The 19,926-nt window shown below is 39.0% G+C and overlaps 1 protein-coding gene across 1 annotated transcript; it reads right to left on the reverse strand.

Annotated features, from left to right (window-relative positions):
- Positions 1-211: 211 nt before the first annotated feature.
- LOC121454098 (cytochrome P450 2C55) lies at positions 212-19,253 on the reverse strand. The gene is made up of 9 exons (XM_041661300.1): positions 19,057-19,253; positions 17,678-17,840; positions 17,355-17,504; positions 12,812-12,972; positions 9,943-10,119; positions 6,846-6,987; positions 5,232-5,419; positions 2,525-2,666; positions 212-714 (listed from the first exon to the last, which is right to left on the reverse strand). The coding sequence occupies exons 1-9, from the start codon at positions 19,222-19,224 to the stop codon at positions 533-535; spliced, it is 1,473 nt and encodes a 490-aa protein (XP_041517234.1). The 5' UTR covers positions 19,225-19,253; the 3' UTR covers positions 212-532.
- Positions 19,254-19,926: the final 673 nt, after the last annotated feature.

The raw sequence follows: 19,926 nt of genomic DNA on the forward strand, positions 1-19,926 counted from the left end.
CTGAGAGATGGCTCAGTGGTTAAGAGCATTGCCTACTCTTCCAAAGGTCCTGAGTTTAATTCCCAGCAACCACATGGTGGCTCACAACCATCTGTAAAGAGGTCTGGCGCCCTCTTCTGGCCTGCAGGCATACAGACAAAATATTGTATACATAATAAATAAATAAATATTTTTTTAAAAAATATGAAAAATAGAAAATGATCCATTGGTTAAAAACTCCTTTTATTTTGAACCAAGAAGAGCAGAGATGGTTCTTGGTTGAACTGTTCTGTATTACATTCATAACATGCTAATAACTCAGTTATTACAGTTAGTACAGGTCATGGTCAATACAAGTATTACAGACTGGAGAGGGCAGTGGGTGATAACTCAGGAAAATCTTCCTAAAGAAGATGGATGCTCACTGGATTGTGGGGCGAGGGAGAGATGTGAGAGAATAAATGACAGAGGTATCCCTAATAGTGGGAAGGAGGACGGCCATGCCTCTGGAAAGAAGTCACAGACACCTGCATAGCAACAGCCAGTCTGTTCTTTAACGAGGAATGAAATACAGCTGGTATGAAGGTGGCACGCGGCCAAAAGTACTGGCCACTGGAGTAGTTTCAATGTCCTTTGTATCAACCGAAGATTTCAGATCGAAATTCTGTACAATGGTGGTCAGAAACAGAAACAGCTCCATGCGAGCCAGGGCCTCTCCCACGCACATTCGCTTTCCTGAAGAAACAAAAGCAAACTCAGAGGATTCCCTCCTTACAGTAGGTGACAAACTGTTATAAAGGCAGTCATGTATTTGATTCTTAAATGGTGAGTGACTGAGTCAAACACAGAATGGCAAAATGAACAGATGCACACAGCATTGGACACAATGTCATCTACTTACTGCCTGGCTTTCGTGGGCACCCTTCATTCCTTAAATATTTTTTATAAGCTCTCCATCACAACTTTAATAACAATTCAGACAGTAGAACTATCCTTTGACCTTTCAAGTTGATGTCAATCTTCTAGTGACACTTTCACGTCACTGTTCTAATTGCCAAAGGTGCAAGGGTCAAAGGGATTCTGATACTAAGTTCCGTTTGTGCCTATTCAAGTTTACCTGTCTTATAGCTATAATTTCCTCACTTCAGATGCATCTCCTGCAGTTACCCTCTGAGGCAAGATCCAAACGTTTTGGCCTGGACCTTCACATTCTCTTTTCTGTCTGATACTCAATGTCATGCCTCTCCCTCTGCAGCTCCATTCATGGCTCCCTTCCCCAATCTTGAGCACCATAAAGAAGGCTTCAGGCTTCACCATTTGACTAAGAAGTGCTGCTCTGAGACTTTCCTGAAGACACACTATATGTGCCATTTCTTTAGGACCCTTTGTGACCCTGACTTCCAGGTTTCCTTACTGTCCCTGCTTTCAGAGTAGCGTGGACCACTTGAACATGATGCTGTTGTCATCTTTTGCCTCTCTGACCAAATGTGAGTACCCTAAAAAGAAGGGCAGTCTGTCACATATGGAAATGTACAGTGCAGACCCACGTGAAAGTCATAAAAACACATAGTAAAGAACAAATGAAACTCTGTGTCCAGAGACTCGGGACACATAATATGCAGTGAAATTGAACATCCAAGATAAAGGATCATAAGTAAAGGAAACTCTAGGGACTCTAGAATCACTACAGAGTGTCCTTCCACATTTTTAAGGTCTTTCTCAGCCTTCCTTCTCATCAAGTTCTGGTCTCCTGCATCTACAGAAAATGTCTCCTCCTGTACTTTATTTCCTCCGTACAGTTCCCTGCCTCCTCTTCTTTTCTTACTTCCTTCCTCCCTGTGAGTCAGCCAACTTCCCTCTATCCTGTTCGAATACTCCCATGGATATGAAAGGGCAGGTTGTGAGCAACTTCCCCTCTGACCTCGCCAGAAACCCAAGCTTCCCTCTCTCACAGCACTAGTCCAACTGAATTACAGTACCCTGTTGACTCACCTGCTTCCCTAACTCAGGAGTGAGTCTCTCCAGAGCCCATTATATTCTCTAGGGCACTTGGTTTCTCAGAGGTGTCTGGGAATGGACTGAGACACTTTTCTCATGCAGATTAGGACAGTCTAAATGAGGTTCACTTCTAATAGGAGCACTTAGGAAGGGTAGAGGTAAATGCAGAAGCAGAATTCAACTGACTATGTTCTCGTTTTCTCAATTTAAATCATAGGCTGGATATTCTCAAGTCCCACTAACATGGAGCAACAATGAGGATGGGCCACGATTGAGAAACATGTGTAGGCATTGGGAGTCTTGCTCCTGAGGCTAGGCACAAAGGGAAAACCCACCTGTCCCTGAGGACATGGTAGATGATCCAATTTATCTCAAAATTGTAACTTGTAGAATCATGCCTTGTGGTACATGTCTCTAGTGCCAAATATTCAGACAGCTGGAACAGGAAGCTTGAGTTCAGGAGTCTAAGGTCAGCCTAGACAACATAGTGCCCCCTGAAAAAGGTTTACCTTGTACCTGAAGTACAAATAGAAATAAACTCATTTACCTGTTGAGAAAGGCATAAAGTAGTCACTCTTCTTAAAGTTTCCTTTCTCATCCAGAAAATGGCCAGGATCAAATATTTTGGGGTTGGGAAATTCTTTGTCATCATGTAGCACAGAAGTCAGTGATGTGACTATGTCTGTGCCCTGAAAATTACAAACAAAAGGATGTGATAAAGAATTCAATGAGTGGAGGGGGTTGGCGAGGTGGCTCAACAGGTAAAGGCTTGCATGGAAGCCTGAAAACCTGAGTTTGACCCCCAGATCCAGTCCCAGAAGGTGAAGGAAGAGAACTGACTCATGCAAGTGGCCCCCTGACTTACACACACACGCACGCACACACACACACACGCACGCACACACACACACACACACACACACACACACACACATTCAATAAATAAATGTAATTTTAATAATTAACAATGAAAAAATAAAATGCTATCATAGCTTCTTTTCAACTGTCTTAGACATCCTCATTCATGAAGCAAAAAGAACACTATACCCGTCAAAGTTAGTCCTAAAATTTGAAGCCACGATAAAGGCTCCAGAAAAAAAAAAAAGTAGTTCTTCAAAGTGAAAGAAATGTTAGTTCATAAGAAAAAACGTGAGAATGTATGGAGCTCACAGGTCACAATAAATTACAGACAAATTCGAAAGGCTTTAACATTGTAAAAGAATAAAACACAAATCCTATCTTTACTATGAATGGCAAAAAAACAGTCAAAAATTATAAATGTTTAAGTATGTTCAAATATAAGCAGAGGACAAAGGATATGGCATCCAAATCAAATTGTGGAGCCATAGCTCAGTGTAACAACACTTAGTTGATGTGTACAAGGCCTTGGGTTCAATCCCCAGCCCTACAAAGAAAAGAAAAGGAAGTAAAATGATAAATTTCCAAAACATACATGAGCAAGGTGGCACATGGCCATAGCCTAGCACTGAAGGACAGAAATATGGAAATCATTTCAATTCAAAGGACCGGGGACAACATCAACAAAACAGTGAGACCCTGACTCAAATTTTAAAAAATGCTCAAAATGTAGAAAAAAAAAAAAAAAAATATATATATATATATATATATATATATATATATAGTCTTCTATTGGGCTGTTTTCTGTTCCCCTTTTTGTTTGCTTATTTGTTTATCTCTTTTTAAACTTTATCAGCATGTTAAGTTGCCATTTCAACATATCATGATGAATCAAAAATTTGTTTTCCTATACAAGACAAAATCTATTGTAGACACACACAAAATAAGCAATAATTCAAAACATGCTTACACACTTTTTGGGTACACCATGTTGCAACAAAAAAGGTGTTTAAAAGAAGGAAAAGAGGGCCGGAGAGATGGCTCAGATGTTAAGAGCACTGCCTGCTTTATCAAAGGTCCTGAGTTCAATTCCCAACAACAACATGGTGGCTCACAACCATCTTTAATGAGATTTGGTGCCCTCTTCTAAGCATGCAGGCCTACATGCAGGCAAACACTGTATACATAATAAATAAACATATATTTTAAAAATAAAATTTTAGAAAAAAAGAGAGAGAACAAATAAAGAAGCTATAATTAGACCAGAAAATAAATGATAATTGGAAGGCACTGCTTTTCTGTGCTTACCCTAATTATATATGAAATTCTCAAATTGAAATACTATACCATGAGAAACTTAATGTTAAAAAAATATATATTGTTAGTTTACTTCACCTATAGGTATGTATATAAACTAAAACAGATGCAATAAAATGGTACAAGCACTGGAATCTGAGTAAAACAGAAGTAGCCATAATAAAATAAAATATTCTTGAAGCCAAAAGCAGAAAAATGAGACAAAGTATGTCATAGTAAAAGACTTAATTCGGTCACAGGAATATATAAAATTAAATTATATGTTATATATTATAATTTGTAATCATATACATAGATTATATTATATAATACCAATTTTCTATTGTATGTTATTACATGTGTTTCCAACATAAAGCATGGTACAACATAGAGCAACAAATATAAAAGCTTAACATATTAGGATTAGACAGAAACATAGACTCCAATATAGTAAGAGTAGGGGACTTTGACACCTTTCAGCAGTATACAGATCTCACAGCTAGTTAACAAAAAATAGCAATTTTAAGTGTTTTATAGAGTTTATACTTTATTCATAAATTCAGAAATCTCATTCATTCTGGAAAAGGGTAATCTATGTGGAAGCCATTGTACTGAAAACAATATTGAGAAAATTAAGGAAAGGTCAGATAACCTGGGACCATAATCAAATCCACAAATCAAAAGTTTTAGCACATTAACGCATCAATAATTTGTAAATTACTGCATTTAAAATCACCCCAATAAAAAGCCTCAGCGAAGCATATTGGAAAATCAACAAACTGAATATTTAACATTTACTTAGAAAATGTAAACATAACCCCAATAATATTTAAGAAGGCTATATTTGGATGACATTCACTAATAAGATGTCTCATAAAGCCGCAAGCAGATCTGTGAGTTAGAGGTTAGCCAGAGCTACACAGTGAGATCCCATCAAAAGAGGAGGAGGAAGAGGAAGGAAGAGGAAAGGAGGAAGAAACTTACTAGTCATACAGGAGTCCTGAAATTTTCTCATTTTGTGTTGGTGAAGGATTGGAACCAGATTCTTAATTTAAAAACTAAAAGATAACTGAAGTGCGGGATCAGAGAAATAAGCTTACCTTGGGAATTACATAATTTCTGAATCTGACATCACAGGTAGCTGCATGGGGCACGTTGTTGGGGATGAGGTTAACGTATCTCTGGATTTCGTGCACCGTCGCATCTGTGTAAGGCATTCGGGTTCTGTCCTGCATGCAAGGACTCCTGTTTCTGCCAATCACATGATCAATCTCTTTCTGGACTTTAGCTGATAAGGCACAAATGAGAAATGGTAGAGTTGCTATAATGATTCAAGCCAATATGAAGTGTGATAAAAAAATATCAGGCCACACGCACATAATAGAATTAGAAACTTGGTATAATACACAAAACTCTCCCACTATTTAGGCATTATCTGTGCAGACAGGTACATTATTGTGCAGCATTATCAATACACAGAAATGATAAAATGCTTTTAATATGTAAATGTCTCAATGACATTATATAGAAAAAAACACAAAACAAAAATTAATTTCACATCAAAATAACAGTAATTCTTAAAATGAAAACCTGGAGCTGGAGGGAGGCTTCAGTGGCTAAAAGCACTGGCCTGTCCTCTAAAGGACCCAGATTTAATTTCTTTTTTTTTTCCTTTTTTATTTTTTTTTATTGAAAAAAAATTTTCCGCCTCCTCCCAGCCTCCCATTTCCCTCCCCCTCCTCCCACTCCTCTTCCCCTCCCCCCACTCCTCTCCCCCTCCCTCTCCAGTCTGAAGAGCAGTCAGGGTTCCCTGCCCTGTGGAAAGTCCAAAGTCCTCCCCCCTCCGTCCATGTCTAGGAAGGTGAACATCCAAACTGGCTAGGCTCCCACAAAGCCAGAACATGAAGTAGGATCAAAACCCCGTGCCATTGTCCTTGGCTTCTCAGCAGCCCTCATTGTTCGCCATGTTCAGAGAGTCCGGTTTTATCCCCTGCTTTTTCAGTCACAGTCCAGCTGGCCTTGGTGAGCTCCCAATAGATCAGCCTACAGGTGGCCCACAACTGCCTCTAACTCAGTATCGGGAGATCTGATGCCCTCTTCTAGACTTGTAGGCACCTGACATGAACACAGTCCTCAGACATACATGTAGGGAAAATGCCCATGCACATAAAATCAGTAAATAAATTTTTGGATACTAATATCTGTACATGTGTATTTGTGTATATGTAAAACTTTATATCCTTTTTTATCCTTACATTTCCCAAAAGCATTCACTTTGAGACATTGTAAAAGTTTTGTCTATAGTTTCTATTCACATTTGTAAATAATAACTATTTCTATTATTTGATAATACTGTTTCTGAGCAGTTTTACAACAGAGATGAATTACACCCTATGATCACTTCACACAAAATATACTGACACACATATACATGCAAACATTCACACATACATATAAATACACACACATACATATGCGCACACACACACAAACATATACACTCCAGACAGTACCTAGAGTATCTTTTCATTTGGAGCTTTGATGTTTGACTACTGCTCACAGTAACTACACTTCCCTCTTGTTCTCTCTATTGTCACAATTAATCTCATTTTTATCTTATCATATGTGTATAATGACAGCTAGTGACACAAAAACATCAATATTAAACTTTTTTCAGAGATGTCAGCTTTGCCTCCTCCATGTCGAACTCATACCTATGACGTCTGTGTGCTTCAGGAGGAGCAAGAGTCCGTATCGCAGGGTAGTACTTGTGGTTTCCGATCCAGCTACAAACACATCGGCCACTGTAGCCATCAGACTTTCAGTAGTAAACTCAGACTGCGGGTTGTTCTTTTCCTAGGAATTTTTATTTCATTATTCGATAGTGACAGTTATACTAAATTTCAACAAGTGCAAATAATACAGGTCATTCTACAGATAAGCAAATTTAGAAAGGGGAGGGTGTAGTAAAAAACATTAGAACAAGTGCACAATATGGCAGACCATGCAAATTACCTGACCCAATCTTCATGTTTATGCCCTAATTTCTTCCTTGCATCAAAATCCAATTTCTCAGACCTTCTTCTAGCTATATTACACCACAAAAACCATGTCACACTAATAACATAAGAAAAAGAAGCCCCTGGTACAAATTTCTCGTTAGAGCAGTGGAGGTAGTAGAGCTGGAACATGAGTATTTTAACACTTGTATGGGGGCTGGGGAGACGGCTCAGCAGTTAAAAGCACTTGTTGCTCTTCCAGAGAACTCAAGGTCAGTTCCCAGCACTTACATCAGGCTCCTCTGCAAATCCCTCTGTAACTCCAGCATCAAAGAATTCAACACCTCTGGCTTCCAGGGTCACCTGGACTCGTGTAGAAATACATATACCTATACACAATTTTCAAATAGTAATAAATCCTTAAAGATCAGCATGAATGCTCATGCACTAAAAGTGAAAGCATGGCAAGGAAGAGTTTTCAGAATGTGATACAAAATTGAATAAGAGACTCCAGAATCCCCTTCCACCTGTCTCTGAAGAAAAGACAGAATAGGATTTGAGCCTAACACACTTGTCTGTTTTTATCTATGTTGTTCTGCTACCAATAAAGACTTGGCCTCAGATATTAGCATGAAAACCTGGTAGATCAAAGATGTGACAGAGGAGCGACAAGCTGACCTTCTCTCCACACTTCCCAGAACAGAACAGGAAGGAAAACAAGTCCACAAATCTCCAAGCCCCTTCCTACTCCTTGCTGTGCCTTTCTATCCGTATCCTGGGTTCTCTGTATTCTCTATGGCTAATTTTTGTTAACTGGCTGCCGGCTATGTTCCCTGATTCAAGGTTAACTTTACTAACACAGTCTCAGGGCATCACAGTGTGATCAAATATTCCACAACCTTTGTCAACTGAGAAATTATTTATATTCATACCAAATGGGAAGTAAAGGCTGAAATTATATTGGACCAATAATGGCAATCCAAAGACTCTACCATAAAATTCTTTCTTGCTTGCTTTCTTCTTCCTTTCTTTCTGTCTTTCCTTCTTTATTTCATTTATTTGTTTGTTTCTATGGTTTGTCGAGACAGGTTTCTCTGTGTAACCTTGGCTGACCTGGAACTTGCTCTGTAGATCAGGCTGGCCTCAAACTCAAGAGATCCACCTGTCTCTGCCTCCCATGTGCTGGAATTAAAGGCATTCGCCACCACTGCCTGGCTAAAAAAAAAAAAAAATAGTTTTTATTTTGTTTTTGTCTATTTTGGTTTGGGATTTTGGTTTTTGGTTTTCTGGTGTTTTGGTTTTTAGTTTTGGGTATTTTTGTTTTTGGTTTTTGGTTTTGTTTTGTTGTTGTTGTTGTTGTTGTTTTGGGGATTTTTGTTTTTGTTTTTTGAGATAGTGTGGCTCTGTTAACCTGGTTGTCCTAGAACTCGCTCTGTAGACCAGGTTAGTCTTGAACTTAGAGATCTACCTGCCTCTGACTCCCAAATGGTGGGATTAAAGGCATATGTCACCACACCCAGCATCATAAAATTCTTTAAAAGTCTCAACATACAGAATTTTCTGAGTGAAGGAAGGACAAGGCCATAATTGAAACTTTCTATCTCAAAGGTTCCCAGTAAGTTGATTATTAATTAAGCAACTCCGAAGCAGAGGGAAATAAACATCTATGTGGGTCTCTAAACCACAGGGGGAACCGGCTGCTTTGTATAGGCCTGCAGTTACCACTAAGGGTGCTAACCACTGGGGAGAATCCTTTTAAAATGGTAAGTGCAGGTGTTATACACATTGCTATTTTAATATAAATTATTACAGTTATCTTGACAAATAGCATGGTGGTTCATCAAAAGAGCAAAAATGAAAGAAATACGACTCGACCATTCCACTCTTCATCATACATCCAAAAACTAATTGAAATTAACAAGTCAAAGAGACGCCTACTCTCCTGTGTTACTTCCAGCATTGTCCCTTGAAAACAATCGAGTTGCCCATTGATAAATTGGTGGGATTTTTAAATATGAGATAGATTTAAAATTCAAGATAGCTGAGAATAAGTCAAGATTAATGACAATATTATTTCAGAATCTATTTTCTCATAATCCAGACTACCCTTAAGCCAGTCTAGAGACGGGAAAGACCTTGTATCTGGTCTTTGAACTCCATTCTCATCTCAGATATGACTCTACTGAACTCAGTGATTCACCCTAGAAGCACAAGCATTACACTGTCTTGCTTTAACCAAATGCCTGACTAAATCAAATCTCTTCATGCCAACACCTGTGTGTGCAGAGTACCTCAAAGACATCTTTACCTGTTTGTGCTGAATCATTTCTGGCTCTACCCAGCTAAGGTGACTTTCCTCCATGTCAGCACACATGTGAGCCTCTCATCGCTCTCGTCACTGTGCACATCCTAATTCTCACTCCTGCAACCTCACTGCAAACACTCAAAGATTAGTAATGAAACTGAGTCACCAATGAAGCCTAACAGGTGAAGCTCATGTTTACCATTCTTCTATACGGTCAGGTTCACTTTTTACTTTAATGTTTGATATTTTATATTTTCAACATCACTTATATGTCTAACTACCTGAAATGTATATTCCTTTTCCTCATACACTTATTAAATGATGCTGATGTATTTTAATTGCTTAACAATTCATTTTAAAATCTTAAATGATGCTAGACCAATCCATGCCCACAATAGGAACTAAAATGCTTACCAAGTGTTTCTTGCCTAAAAAGCTAAATTTCGAACAGTAAGAATAGAAATGATTGATGATATGCAAAATGAAAGCCCACAAATAACATTTTACCTGTTCCATTTTGATCAGGAAACAGTCAATGAAGTCCCGAGGATTGTCCATGTCTAGTGTTTCTTGGTGTTCTTTCACTCGTTTCAAAATATAACTTTTTATATCAGCAAAATTTTTAAGTACTTTCCTGTGGCTCCCTGGGAGATAATCGAGGAAGATAGGAATAGCATTGCAGACCTTAAAGATTTAAAAATATGCATTTATTAGGCTGAATGTGGTCACTCACATTTGTAGACCGGTTACACAGGAGGCTTACATGAGCAAATTACGGTAGTCTAAGAGTTTGAGAAAAGCCTGGATAGCATAATGAGATAATGAGATGCCATCTCAAAAAAAAAAAAACTCCTAAGTTATAAACATGTATTAAAGTCATATTCGGCAAATTTCAAGCAATAGTTAAAGAGTAGAGTGAATTAAAAAGATGGTGGTCATTTGACAAAGAACACTTAACCAGATATTTTAAGAGATCACTATGTTGACCAAGATGATCAAAGATGAAAACTCAGCTCTGGAATTTCATGAGTAGACTCCTCTGCAGGTAGAGCTTGAAGGACATTTGTCAGGCATGATCTTGAAACAGATATGGCTGTTTATAACTGGGCTGCTCTTTTTATCCTCTGGCTTTTGTGGTTACTCCAGGTTATATATGATAGAGTGTCACTGATATATGACGGGGACTTATACCCATGAGCTCTTTACAATAGGGCAACTACACAAGACCTGCACAATGACAGCTCCAGCTGGCCAACATGGATGGGAGAAGTCTCACAAGGCCTCACTCCTAGATGAAGAACTAGAGGCAATTAATGGATGCTGAAAGTGGGAGAATCAGTCTTGTCCAGAGATGAGACCCCCTGCTAGGTTATCCAGTACCAAATATTTATCTTTAAATGTATGAACATATGAGCAACACGTGTATTTATATATCCATGTGCATATTACACAATAATTAAAGAAGGAGAGGTCATAAAGTTGAGAAGTAGGGGGCATAGGGGAAGAGCTGGAAAGGGAGAGTGTGGGAAATTATAAAAACACAGTACTCATCCATGAAATTAAACTTGCAAAACAATAATAACAAAATAATTGTTTAAAAATATGAGATATCCTTGAGGACTGAAGATAAAGAACAATCAGATGTCAAGGAAATCACTGGAAGCTGTTGAAATACCTCTTCTACCAGATTTGGCTGTTGACCTAAAACTACTTTTTAAGTCTTCTAAAAATCTATAGCAGAGACACAAACCAAAAAATGCATCAATACAGGGTGATAACAAGAGAGCTCAATAAGTAAACACTTTCTGCACAAACTGAGGAACTAAGTCAGTTCTCAGAATTTGTGTGAAGAAGCTGGGTATGGGTGCCCAAGCTTGTAATCCCAGAGATGGGGAGGCAAGAAGGAGGCATAGCCTTTGGACTCAGTAGCCAACTGGTCTACCCTGTAGGTGAGCTTCAGGCCAGAGGGAGATTCTGTCCCTAAAACAAGGTTGAGATCCTGAGAAAGCTTGTCCTCCAAACTCCACATGCCTGCATACATATACATGTGTATATGCACCACACACATGTACACAAACATACAAAAAACAAATAAAACAACTTTAAAATATGACAAAGCACCGGGGGTAAGGAGAGCACACCTTTAATCCCTGTACTCAGGAGGAGAGACTGGCAGATCTCTGTGAGTTTGAGTCTAGGCTGGTCTGCAGACCTAGTACCAGGAACAGCCAGGGCTATTCAGAGAAACCCTATCTCAAGAAATCAAAGTAAAATAAAATAAAATATAATAAAGATAAAATATTTCTAAAGAAAAAGAGAGTAGTGCAGGGGAGGGAGGAGGAAAAAGAACAATGCACTTAAGTATCTTCTTTCTGAAGCTGAAGCTTGAAGACAGTGTGTTGGCAGCCAGGGGTCATATGAACATGTGAACTATTATCTTCCCTACAGTTTGTGCTGGTATTGAGCCTGTACTGAACATGCAACTAAGTCCACAAGAGCCTTTACTTCAATAGTTTCCCTTCTTTGTACAACAGAGATAGAGTCCCTAACCTAAACCCCCCACCTTTATCTCTCTTTCTCTCACCCTTTTGAGACTTTGTATTACTGAGAGTTGGAGAGTCAGTGGCAGCAAGTCCTAAATCCTTCCTGGAGGATAACTACATGGTTGTACACAAATACTTTAACACAAAGTATGTAAACATTTACCCAGAAAATGCCAAGCTGAGTTTCTTAATGTCTGTGTTTAACTATTCACAAGAACTAAGAAATGGAACCAGCTTAGACACCCATGCAGGTTCGATTCCCAGTACCCACACGGTGACTCACAACTTTCTGTAACACCAGTTTGGAGAATCTGATACCCCACTTCTGGCCTCTATGGGCACCAGGCAAGTATGTGGTGCACAGAAACGTATGTAAGCACAATCCACATACATTAAAAAGAAAAAAGAGGGGGAAAAAAAAGAAAGTCTTTGTGGCGTTTTGTCTGTCCTTGTCCCACCTTTCTCCTTGGCTTGACAGAGGCCTTGATAATGACACCTTGTAGCTAGTTTGTGGTTTCCTTTTGTTATTGTTGTGTTGAAGATCAAACCTTGTACAAACTATACAAGCTCTTTACACTAAGATTTCTCTTCAGCCTCTACCTCTATTTCTCCTTCACCTACTTTAGCCTCCTGAGTAACTGAGATGGGGGAAGGTAGAGAGAAGGAGAGAGGGGAGAAAAGGTAATGGAGACTGATTCTGCTTTCCTACAAAATTCTTTATACCAAGCTTTGAAGTGAATGTCTGGAAATTAGACACATTGAACTGAAGTAAAAATTTTAATTCGTTAGAGAAATAAACATGATTTGTTGTGAAGAAAATGACTTTGTCTCACCTGCATCCATGGGGAGTTCAGAATTTTAAAGTTTTCATTTAATTTCTCCATCAAGTTAAGAAAATTCTTGTCTTCATAATCAAAACGATTGTGGAAAACAACAGAGCAGATCACGTTGGAGGGAGCCGAGCTCAGCATGAAGGTGGGGTCACAGAGTGAGCCTGAACAATTAGAATGCCATTGAAACAGACATGTAAAGTATTATCTTTGGACTAAAAAAAAACAATAAATATTTTAGAATCTCTGAGGAAGTATTGGCACAGAAATTACCATATTGTCAAGAACTTCCAAGCACTTCCAATTAGCAATCCTAGCTTGCTTAGTAATCATTAGCTAAATCTTTAGCATCTGCTTCCTGTGGAGACATCACTCTTTGGCTACACATTTCTAAAGTTCTAAGAAAACACCTGACCTCTTTTAAGACCACATAAAAACTCGAGTTTTCAGTGCAGAATCCCATCTCCCTTTAAAGGAAGAAAATACCCATCCAGAAACATTTCATATCCAGTGAATAGCTAAAGGAGTCATGTCCACAGCCAGCAGAGAAAAAAAGCCAAGGATAAAAACATTACAGGAAATGCATACATTCACTCATCAGAACAAATTTAAAAGAGCAGAAATATCCATATCAAACAAAAACTAACAAAAACCAAGCACCAATTCTCAGGGATTTGTTTGCCTAAAATAAAAGTGAAATTAAAAAGTCATTTCAAATGTAAATCCAAATGGAACAATCACAGAGTTTACATTAATAAATGGAGCTCTTTAATTTCTTCATTCCAATATTGGAGAAGAAAACATAGAAATTTTTTTTGGAAACAGTGTTTCTAGTCACCATGTATATTGGTTTCATTTCTTTAGATAAAGTCTACCCTCTACTGGAATCCTGGACTATTGCCCTACATAACCATCAACAGAGTATATGCATTTTTTCATTTGATATTTATATAAGACAATCTGGTCATAAGAAATAAAATCAGAAAAAATATTTATTTTTCACTGGCATATATAAATACAATGATGATGACTCATCCAGTGCCCTGTAGCCAACTGTAATCTCTTCCCCCTCAAAACAAGAGGATGACAAGCTTGAGGACAAACCAGACTACAAAGTGAAATGCTGTCTCAAAACAGTTTTTAATTAATGTACCAATAAGTTTTATTTGTAAGATAAAATTCATACCCTAGATGTAACGAAATGTACATAATGAATGAAAAGTATGTAGAGAAATGAAAAGAAATTCAAACCATAGAAACCTGTATAGTTAGAAGATTTGACAGAGTCCTTTTCAGGCAAAACACCAAGATATTCAGCTTTTTACTAAATAATAAACAAAAGAAATAAAAAAAGAAAGAAGGAAGGAAGAAAAGTAAGAAGAAAGGAGGGGGAAATTTTTATTTTGTCTTGGAAGTTAAGAAATAATTTAAACTTAAGTTATTAATTTAAGATTTAAGTCAAGCATAGGGGCATACACCCTTATTCCTGAACTTGAGGCAAAGCAGGCAGATCTCTGTGAGTTGAGGCCAGCCTGGTCTACATACTGAGTTCTAGGACAGCCAGGGCTACAGGGTAAAATTCTGTCATGACAAAAAAAATGAACAAAATAGAAATTTGTGTGTGCATTTCAGACTGAAAAAAATCTAATTTCTGGTGCTGGAGAACTGCCTCAGAAGTTAGAACACTGACTACTCTTCCAGAGGATCTGGGTTGATTGTGGCTTACAACCATATGCAATCTCTAGTTCCAGGTGATCCAATGTCTTCTTCTGGCCTCTGCAGATATGACACATATGTGGTACACAGACATGTATACAGGCAAGACACCCATTTACATAAATTAAAACTGAGAATAAATAAATAAATTTATCTCTAATAAAATTTTTATCTGATTTCTAATCTATTCTGATATGGGATTTCCCTTTGTATGCTGTGAAATTCATTGGTGAATAAAGAAACTGTCTTGACCTGTTGATAGGGCTGAGTAGAACTCGGTGGGGAAAACTATACTGAATGCTGGGAGAAAGGAGGTGGTGTCAGAGAGAAGCCATGGAGCCCCTGCCGGAGACAAACACACCTGAACCTTACCGGTAGGCAATGAGCCTTCTGGTAAAATATAAAATAATGGAAATGGGTTAAATTAAGATGTAAAAGCTAGCCAATAAGAAGTTAAAGCTAATGGGCCAAGCAGTGATTTAATTAATACAGTTTCTGTGTGATGACTTTGAGAGTATGGGCAGCCGGGAAACAAACAAGCAGCCTCCTTACTACACTATTCTTATATTTAGGAAAGGTAATGAAAACTAGAAGTAACTGGGAATACAAGCTGAAAAACCAAACTCATTTTGACAAGCATTTCATGAGTAGAGCTAGCATCAGGGTTAAGTAATTATGAAAGTTCAAAGCCAAAATTCTAGTGGTTTAAGATGCACTCAGAACGTCTTTTTTAGTCAGATATCGTGAAAACAACCAATCAGATGAGAATCTAGCAAAGAGTGGAGGTTACAGTGCCCAAGAGGAGGCAAACCACATCATACAGAGTCACTCAGGGACAGCATCAGGGTTGGTCTCCAGAAGAGGCAGAGACATCAGAAAACTACATTTTTGTAGAGGGCAAAAAGGCCTTTCACACATAGATAAGGACTGCAGAATCCAGGAAAGTTAAACACATGGTTTATCACTTCATTGGAATGAAGTGCATAGCTGCTCTTCCTGGAATGCCAGGAAGGATGTAGTTTTGCAACCCAGTGATCCTTTGCTGTCTGATGAGACAGGCTCTGTTCTCCCAGAGTTTATGTTTTTAATTATCCCAGACCTTTTCCCCTAACCCTTGAGTACTGTTTTTAGGTCATAAAGCACACTCTTAATTGAGTGATGTCGCTTGTTCTTTACAACAGCCTAAAGGACTGCTGTTGTCTTAGGGCCAGGCCAATCCTAACAACACCCACGGCATTGTTTACCTCAGTCAGGGTCCCTAGACCCTAAATCTTGGGCCTATCTCTGAGTCGACAGTTCCCTTTCTCATGAGATAAGTCAGATGTACTTTGCAAGGAATCTCAGTGTAAACATATCTTAAATAGCTCTGCACTTCGGACTAAGTTAATTGTTATAGGAATACTTTTTCCAATTGTGCTGTGCTTAAATATGACTAAAGTAAAATAATCAGAGCCAGTCTCTAGAAGTCTCCGTCTAGAGCTGGTTATAATAAAAGCAGGCTGAGCCGAATTTCACTCCTGTCTTCCTGAATGTTTTTTTTCTCCTGCCTGCTGTAAAGCCTGCAGGACATTAGGACATTCCCCTGAGGAAGACATGAAGCAGGGTGGGCATGAGCCTCATTGTTAGAGTAGTTAGAGGCATCTGAACTATAAGGCTGCTCTTAGAGATCCCATACTGTGCTGTGGGGGGACCGGGGGCAAAGGAAAACAGGATTGTCATGAGAATTTAATAAAGTAAACATTTGGAAGAATAAGCTGTCCTTAGGCTCTTTTAATAACCAAAGGCATGCTTTCTACGTCTAGAAAATAGCTACGCCTGGGAGGGGACCCTCTCTAGATCTGGATCATCGATTAATCAAAGATTTGTAAAATATAAAAAGTTAAAACATGGCTAACAAGCAACAAAGGATAGACTTAAAACTAACGTATAAGTAGAGGAAGCATTAAACGTAGTTGAAATATGTTATATAAAAAATTTCACACATGTTACATATTAGCAGAATACCATCAAGCACATATTTTCTCAAGATAGGAAATAGCATAGCAAATAGTGATTAACATCAAATAGCCACTGACAGCTTTTAAACAGCCCTTTGTTTACAGAGTAAACACAACTGATGAATGCAGCACTCAAAGATGCCTAAGTAAAATAAAATAAAAATATGATAAGTATCATTATTGGCAGAAGTTGCAAGCATGCATCTTGAGGCAAATCTGTGTCCATGTGTCATTAAATTTTACCAAACAGATACAGACAACCTCAACAACAACACATGCTACTTTCTCATAGTCCATGAAAATATGATGGGCTCATTCATACCAAGTACACTTGACAGATATTCTCTAAAGAAATATTCTAAATAATAAAGAAATAACTACACTATAGGAAAATATCCCATATATATAATTTTTTGTTTTTTTTTTGTTTTTTTGTTTTTTTTTTTTTGGTTTTTCAAGACAAGGTTTCTCTGTAGCTTTGATGCCTATCCCGGAACTAGCTCTTGTAGACCAGGCTGGCCTCGAACTCACAGAGATCCGCCTGCCTCTGCCTCCCAAGTGCTGGGATTAAAGGCGTGCGCCACCACCGCCCGGCTTCCCATATAAATTTTTATGAGGCTCAAAACTTTCTATCTTCATAAAGTTCAGGTTTGGAAGCAAGCTGGAGCAGAATAGGAGTAGCTGAGGATTATGATCACGCTGTATGCATAGTCAGTGTGTACAAACATAAGGACAGATAAGCAGAGCGCTGGCTTTGGGCTAGCAAGAGAGCCAACAACCACTGCCATTGAAAACGGCATAATTAAGGAAGAGCCAGGTAAACAGATACCCACCATCTGTTTTTCTTAACTCTTCCACAAGGCATCGCGCTTCCTCTTGAATGCGATCCTCGATGCTCCTCTTCCCCATCCCAAAATTCCTCAAGGTCATAAGTGAGAAGCGCCGAAGTTCCTTCCATTTTTTTCCATTGCTGAAAACGACTCCTACCGGAACAAGAAATGGAAACTAGAAGTGGGACCCAAGACAAGGAAGAAGACTGGCCTCTGACTGCCGCTTGGCACCCTACCCTAGAAGTTTTTCCTATCTCATCCCATGACCCCTTCCCAGCACACACCTTCATACATATGCATGCACATACGTGTGAATGCACCCTTACCAAGGCCATTATTCATTCTTTCGACAATTGGGAAGTCACCCCTTCCGGAAAACTCCTCTCCACGATCATCCAGAACTTCCTTCACTGCTTCATAGCCATGCACTACCACAGTGGGCTTCATGCCAAAATACAAAGTGAACACAGGGCCATAGACTTTGGAGAACTGGAAAGAAGAAAGAAAATGTATGGAGCAGGAGAAGAATCTAGATGAGCTAGGCTGCCACTAGCGTCTTACTCCCCACATGTGTAGTTTGGCAACAACTACTTCAAATTTAGTTGGATTCAGTACAGAGAAAGCTGTTTGTTGTCACTTCTAGGTGCTGCATGAGCCTGTTGTACCAGGAGATTACCAGGCCAATAGTGTGCAAACTGTCAGAACCTTGACACGCTGAAGAAACTTTCCCTGTGGGTTTCCAGATGAAGAGAGAGATGCTGAAAGAATCTCAAATTCATTTCAGTTTCCCGTGGGTGAAAATTCAAGACTCGGATTTGAACCCTTCTCAGTAGATCTCTTCTACTTGAGCAACTGACCAGGGTCTGATTCAGTCCTGCAATAAATACTAGAAAGCTACCATTTTAAAACTCCCTAGGCAGGCAGTGGTGGTATGTACCTTTAATCCCGGCACTTGGGAGGCAAAGGCAAGCAGATCTCTGTGAGTTTAAGGCCAGCCTGGTCTACAAAGTGAGTTCCAGGACAGACTTCAAAGCTACAAAAAAAAAAAAAAAAAAACTAAATAAAGAAGTAAATAAATAAATAAATAAAACTCCCCAGATGAGTGTGGTGTTAGGTGGTTTGTAATCCTGACATCACTGACTAAGGGACAGCACATGCAGTATCCCAGAGAAAGACGATCTCCTCCACGGTGCTCATTCATAGGTCAGAAGCAGCTTTGCACAAAGTCCAGAAATGCCAGTTCCCCCAGTGGACCTTACTAGTTCTATGTCATGGACAAATGTTTAATGTTGACTCAGATTTCCCTGGTATCAGACATAACTTGTTTTTTTGAATAAATTAAATTATTTTGGCTGATTTAAACACAAATATACAACACGTACATAGACAATCTCCTGTAAATTCTCAAAACAATTCCATTACTTTTTATCATGTGTAAAAAGTCATAGCTAAGGACCATGAAACAGAGAAAAAGTAGCTGTTCTCTGCTTTGTGGACTTTATCTTACAATGTAAAAATTTCTATTATGAACAAATATATTATTTCATTTAATCATTTCTGACAATAACAAATCAAATATGATACTCCACAGGACACAATTGCCTTATAGTAACATAGTTGAACCATTTGCTCCAGAAAAATATTTATTTAACAGCTGAGATTAATTATTACTTTCCAGCCACTGTGGAGCAGCAAGCGCACTTACGTTGGTTAAGGATTTGCTGATGTCCTTCACATCTATCTGCAGGATGTTTCCAATAAACGGGAGAGGAGTGGGACCAGGGGGGAGCTTCCCTCTCCCCGAGTTCTGTCTCCAGAGTGAGAGGAGAAGCAGACAGGAGACAGTGAGCACCAGGACTGTGACCAGATCCATGGTAGCCTTCTCTTCTCAAGGAGACACCCTTGAGCTTGCAGTCCAGAGCTTTTATAATGCTCACTGTGAACTCAACATGTGCCTCCGAGGCATAAGTGACCAATCAACAAGGAGCACTGTTATCTGTCTTCTGAGTGGACTCTGGCCTGTTGGAAAACACAGAAACTGCCCTTCACAATCCCGCTCCCACCCCCTACCACCAAGTTGTAGTAACTAGTCTGGACTTGGACTTGGCCCAGGTACTGTTGTTGTGCTTTTTTATTTGGTGGGGGCATGTTTCAATACCCTAGGTAGTTCCAGTTGCACCCACCCTGAAGCCTGAACTGAGGCGCAATGAAATAAGTATGTGTATCCATGTACACATCTGGGTGTGAATGAGTGTGTGTGCATATGCATGTGTGTAGAGGCCAGAGGTTGACTTCTGGTGTCTTCTTCAATTGCACCTTTTCTTTCTTCCTTCCTTCCTTTTTTTCGTTTTAGATCAGATTCTTCAGTGAACCTGGAGATCATTAACTCGGCCAGTAGTATAAGCTTCAGGGATCCTCTTGTCACTACCTCCACCCAGCCCTGAGGTTATAGACATGTTCCACAGAGCCTACCTTTCACACGGTGTTGAGGGAGCTTGCACAGTGGATACTTTACCAAATGAGTCATTTTTTTCAGGCAGAACCTGAAGTAAATTCTTTGTGCAAAACCATTCCA

This window comes from Microtus oregoni, unplaced genomic scaffold, assembly GCF_018167655.1.
Source record: "Microtus oregoni isolate MIOR12 unplaced genomic scaffold, Mior012 000012F_ref0000307, whole genome shotgun sequence".
NCBI classification, from domain to species: Eukaryota; Metazoa; Chordata; class Mammalia; order Rodentia; family Cricetidae; genus Microtus; species Microtus oregoni.